The following is a 5,989-nucleotide window of genomic DNA, read 5'->3' as shown; positions in this document are numbered from 1 at the left end:
TTGTTTGTCATGGTAACAGGCAGCAAGGCAACAGGCCCAGCCACTAGCACTTCCTGAGTGAGAAGAGCTGCCTGACAGATCTGCGTCTGCGCAGTGTGTGTGTGTGTGTGTGTGTGTGTGCAGGCAGGGCTAGGGTGCGTGAGGCTGTCAGCCTGTATTAGGTTCAAACACACTGCAATGCTGCCTACTGCTACTGGGCTTCACTTTATGCTAATGAGGGGAGGCCTCAGGAACGGGCTTCCTTCTCTTTCTGTCTCTCTCATTCTGTCTCTCTCACTCACTCCTGACTGCCTGTCTCTGTGCTTTCCATGTGAGCTGGAGAGAAGACTGATCTGTTGTTTTAAATGACACATACATGTTTTACTTGATAAATAACCCTCATTCTGACCTTAAAGTTGGTTTGAAATCAACTTTTTAATTTCTTAATCCATATTCATGGTCTTTTTGTGAATGACTCATTGGCACTCTTTATTTTAAAGGAAAAAATCTTCATAATCTTTCATGAAAATGTAATATCTTCTGAAACATCTTTCTTTCTCGCTGACATCACCAAGTCCTCTTATGGACCATAGTCAGGTAAACACCATAGTTACTGGTTGTACTGTCTTAAGGGACAGTCAGTATTTTTTTCCTTGTTAAAAAGTTTTAGACGTAAGAAAATCATTTTTAAAAATTGAAATTATGTACACACATGAGGTCAGGACTTCAGTCATATTGGGAAATTCTTTTGATCATCTTGTCACATGATCCTATTCTGAAGGATCATGTGACAATTTAGCTTTGTCATCACAGGAATAAATTACATTTTAAAAACTGTTATAATACAAAGCAGTAATTTTGATTTGTAATAATCTCATTTCTAATAATAATGCATTCTTGTTGAGTATGAGAGACGTCTTTCAAAAACATAAAAAATAATCTTACCGACCACAAACCTTTGAACATTAAGATATGTTGCATTAAACTATTAAAAAGAGGTGGCGAATGCTGTTCTTAACATGCTAGAGTATCACAGAATTAAAGGTGGGGTAAGTGATTTTTCAAAAACGCTTTAGAAAACTGATTCGTGCCGACTAGCAAAACAAACTTGTAGCCAATCAGCAGTAAGTGGCATGTCTACTCATGATGTGGAGGAGAGAGCGTTCAGTGCACGGGACGGACATTAGCGAGCTGAGCAACAGAAAGATAGAGATGGCGGATAAAAAAAAAAAAGAGGAAAACGTCTGCGGAACAAAAGAAGGCTTAAGGCAAGAAGTAGGACCCGTGTAAATACCGGATCAGCTTTCCAGCGCTGGAGAGAACTCAAGGAGCGGAAGGCCTGCGATCGGACGCAGAGGTTGCTTTGTTTCTTCTCGATAGGAGAGTAACACCGTGTCTGCGCCGCAACAGCCAAAGTCTGTCTAGTACACTGGACGCGACAAAGCGACCGTTGAAAATAATTTGAAATTTGTGTCAATGCGTCATGAATAGAACGCAGCAGCAGTTTTCTGTTGGGGATTTGTCGTGTCGTGCTGCACCGCATCCAGTGTAGACCATAGATATGTATATATATCTATGGTGTTGACAGCATCACTGATTATAATGAGTTCCATAGTATTTTGTCATGCCACGCCACTCGCGTCTGGTGTAGACACGATGTAACATTGGTTTTGCTTTGTTTCACATAACTAATCGTTGCCTGGGTTGCGTACGTATGTGTGGGGCGGAGCTATCAAAATAGGGGCGAGACCCTTTTGGGGTAGGGGCGTGTTTGTTTTAGTGATTTCAAATGTCAACATTGGCTACCAGAAATCGCTTACCCCACCTTTAATAAAATTTATTAATGTAGCACAACTAGTAGATTATGGTGCAATAAATTCCAAGGTCTTGAGTTCAGTTCTCTGGAAACACACATCCCGTACTGATCAAATGTACGGTATAATTTGAATACAGTGAAAGTCGCTTTGGATAAAAGCAGCTAGCAAATGAGTAAATTAAATTTAAATGACTACTTCAATACATGACAGAAACCATTCATCAAAGGATCTTTTTCTAAAATAGCTTCCACATTTGAGTCACGCTAAGTTGTAAGCACAGTGAAACGTTCCAGTGTACAATTTTAAGTTTTTCAGTCCATCTGTCAATGGTGTCTCCATAACCCCAACCCTTTTTCCTCTCTCCTTGCAGAGCAATGGTGAATTAGTGTACTGTAATATTACGGTGGCTCATGTGATCTGTTTTAAATCTCGTAGCATGAACCTAGTGCACAGTAGATGAGAACACAGCTGCCTAACATTCAAAGCTCAGCATAGGTCACACACTCGCTCCTCCTCTCTGTCCCCCTTTTCCACCGAACACTCAGCTGGATCTTGTCTTCCTGCAGCCAGCATGTGTTTAAGCAGGGAGTGATCAGGGCTTTGCGCTCATGTGACACATTCTTACCATGAGTACTTACTGAAAGTCTGACACACATTTGCCTCCCTTCTCGCTGCAGCATGGCTCAGGAAGGAGTAGTCAGAGCTGTATTCCTGTAAACGCTCCTGCAGTAGCAGCTCATGCAGTACAGTTATTTCCAGCAGCACGTCTTTCCCCGTAACTCGAGGGTGAATTCTCGTGCTTAGATATTGTTGTTGTTAATGTCCTGTTCGAGATGCTGTGATTGCGTAAACATTGTGCGTACATCTGAGTGTCTTCCCATATTGTTACCTTATCTGCTTGGCAGAGTTGTAATGCGAGGCATTTTGGTCTCTTTGCGACGAATGCACAGAGACTGTACTGACTCACCCCAGCGGCAGCACCGAATGCTAATATGACAACAGCTTGCAGGCCAATGTCATAGCAACCAAGCTTCAAGCCACAAATCTGTTTATCGAAACATTTTCTTGTATTTTTAACCAAGTCTGTTTGGTCAACTGGGTCATACCAACTGTTGTATTCATCTATTGGTTATATAGTTTCAAACATGTTTTTATGAAAATAGCCATTCATAAAATACTATTACAAGAGCTATTATTTCTTTTAAACATTAAATTGGTGTTTTTGTGAATCATCAAAATGTCGAGCCAAGATTGAGCGATGTTCTGGTTCTATTTCCCCTGGCACTTTCTTTACTTTCATGTCACCTTCTACACCATGATTTCAAATAAAGGCAGAAAAGCCTAAAAAACTATTTTAAAAATGTGTTTGTGTTATTCTGGACAGTGTTATTATTTAAAAGTAAAATGTGCAGTTTCTGTGAACTAGCGGCATCCAGCAGAATATCAAAAATGAATCAAACTGGTTCCCCAAACACACCCCCTAACTGATATTAGTCAGATAAACCACCAGCCCCGCCCCCGAACTCACCTCATTGGTTGAACCAGTGCTGCTATGGTCAGAATTCTCAAACAAACAGAGCAATGTTTTGATAGTGTCACAGTGTTCATACTTTTCAGCAGATTTAATGCTGCCATCAAATGCACCTAGGAAACTTGTACCTCCGAGTCAGGCATTCGTTTTTATGACATCACGCATTCAAGTAGGAGTCGAAAGTAGTCTAAACAAAACAAAATAATTATATTGTGATAAACCCATCTGAATTCAAAATGATTAAAAACATTTTCTATTACTTTTGTATATAGATATATTATTTTATGTTGTCTATATTGTAAATCAGTGTTTCGGCCATGTTTTAAATCAACACTTCCATTCCAATGTCACATTTCAGCAACATAACTCATAAATATGATATTTCAAGCTTAATTTGAAGGCCACATAACCTAAAGTTGGCTAACTTGTTGTTGTCTCGACATGTTCAACTGCCATGGAGAAATTATTTTACCATAGAAAGAATTACACACCATTAATATCTCCGTTTCTAGAAATGAGTGTATTTTTACCATTAGTTATTTTTCTGTAGATCAAGAAATTTATATGGAACTAGTGCTGAGTCATAAGCGAGATAAACAGCAATGAGTCATAAAGGTAATGAGTGGCTGTATGGCTAACGCTCTCTCTGTTTCTCTTTACTTCCTAAGCAGATATATGTTGGGTAAAGGGGCAAAGCGGAAACTAGATGAGGATGAAGAGGGGCTGGAAGGCAAAGCGTTGGCGGCAGGGGCCGGAGCGATGGCCAACGGGCTCTCGAAGGTCTCCTACACCTTGCAGAGGCAGACCATCTTCAACATGTCTTTGATGAAGCTGTACAACCACCGGGCCCTCACCGAGCCCAGCTTGGAAAAGCGCGTGCTCATCAACAACATGTTGAGGCGCATCCAGGACGAACTGAAGCAGGAGGGCAACCTGCGGCCGCTCTTCTTCCCCCCTTCCCCTCCTCCCGACGACCCCATGGATGAAGGTTTCCGTGAGGCGCAGCCTGCTTTCAGCGTGTTGTCCATGGTTGCTCCGCCGCTGTCCCAGTCACCGGCACTCTCCTCTCCGGTCCTGACATCGCCTTCGCCAGTGCTGTCAAACCCAGCGCCTTTGGAGGCCTGCCTCACCCCAGCTTCGCTTTTAGAGGAGGACAGTGTCACGCTTTGCACATCACCCTCTCTGCTGGCTCCTCCTCTTCCGCCAACTCTTCCCAGACTCCCTTCAGCTGTGGCCAGAGACAGCTTCTCTTCTGCCCTGGATGAGATTGAGGAGCTCTGTCCTTCACCCTTACCTACAACTACATCAGCGCCTGGTGCTACCTCCCTCTCGTCCCTTACAGTGTCCCTCCAACTGCCGTTGTGTCCCCCCAGCTTAAACTCAGGGGCCTTGGACTCCAAAGACTGCAGTAAGCCCTGCAGCCCAAAGCTTGAAGGGCTGGTCCCGCTGCCTGAGGAACGCTCTGCGGTCCCTAACACGCCAGAGACTCTTCCTCCTAACAGCCTGGACATGAGCACCTCACCCTCCGCCTCGTCCTCGGGCTTTCTGACAGACCTGGCCCTGGACGACATCCTCTTTGCAGACATTGACACCTCCATGTACGACTTCGACCCCTGCACCTCGTCCTCGGGCACGGCCCCCTCGAAACTGGCTCCTATGGTGACTGCTGACGAGCTCCTCAAGACTCTTTCACCCTACAGCGGTGGCGCTCCTGCTGTCAGCTCGAACCAGCCTTTCAAAATGGACCTCACCGAACTGGACCATATTATGGAGGTGCTTGTGGGATCATGACCGGGTTTGGAAGGGAACTGGGGAAGAAATGCAAAATCAGTCAAAGAGTTTTTAAATATGAACTGAGAACGAAAACTGAAGAATCACTTTGTGAGTGTTTGGGGGCTTTTTGTACAGTTTTGTGTTTTTGTTTTTAAAAACAAAGGAAATTGTCCATTTTAATGGTGATGTTACCCAGTACTACTTCTCAACACTGTGCATGCACTGTGCTTGCCTTTCCCAAAAATGAACATGAAGAAATCTTACAGAACACACTTTGGCTTCTGGCAGATCTGAGTGCCTTCATTATTTATGACCACTTGCTAAATTCCTGTTTGTTTGTCTTGTCTCATTTTCCTCCTCATCATTTCTAATTGAACCAGATGGATTATTAGAGGAGTAGCGTCTCTCCCCTTCTCAGCATACAGGTGCAAGAATGTGCAACGGCAGCCTATTTTCATATTTTTCTTTCAATTTCACGAAGCACAATGAGAGCAACTTGGAACGTTTTTTTTTTCTATTCAAAGCTGTTTTATTGCTTTTTAGTAATATTTAAAGTAGTCTGTTAATATGTGGTCATTTATAAAACAAATTTCGTCTGCTTCCATTTTAACATTCATTAAAGGGATAGTCCACTATTTACTCACTCTCATGTCTTTCCAAACCTATATAAGTTTCTTGATATTTTAAGATATTTTCATTTTTTTGTCCATATAATGAAAGTCAATGGGGTCCAATGTTGTTTTGCACCCTTTTTTTAAAATAGCTTTTCATGTTTCACAGAAGAAATAAAGTTACACCGGTTTGGAACGACATGGTTAGTAAATGATGATAAGATTTTAATTTCAGGTGAACTACCCCTTTAACATTCAATTAGTAAAACATATACATT

General features: G+C 42.4%; 1 protein-coding gene across 3 annotated transcripts in view; it reads left to right on the top strand.

Annotated features, from left to right (window-relative positions):
* Window positions 1-5,738, top strand: part of LOC107666512 (SERTA domain-containing protein 2-like) — a 36,242-nt gene extending 30,504 nt beyond the window's left edge. For 2 of the 3 annotated variants that reach the window (XM_016457882.1, XM_016457883.1), the window contains exon 2: window positions 3,996-5,738. In XM_016457882.1, coding sequence (XP_016313368.1) covers window positions 4,003-5,118 — 1,116 coding nt within the window. In that variant the 5' untranslated portion in view covers window positions 3,996-4,002 and the 3' untranslated portion in view covers window positions 5,119-5,738. The remainder of the gene's footprint in view (window positions 1-3,995) is intronic. The other variant, XM_016457884.1, reaches the window with a different exon arrangement.
* The last annotated feature ends 251 nt before the right edge of the window (window positions 5,739-5,989 follow it).

Source organism: Sinocyclocheilus anshuiensis, unplaced genomic scaffold (assembly GCF_001515605.1).
Source record: "Sinocyclocheilus anshuiensis isolate Anshui unplaced genomic scaffold, SAMN03320099.WGS_v1.1 scaffold63, whole genome shotgun sequence".
Classification (NCBI taxonomy): domain Eukaryota; kingdom Metazoa; phylum Chordata; class Actinopteri; order Cypriniformes; family Cyprinidae; genus Sinocyclocheilus; species Sinocyclocheilus anshuiensis.
The sequence above is the reverse complement of the archived record's forward strand: the minus strand, read 5'-3'. Positions and strand labels throughout refer to the sequence as shown.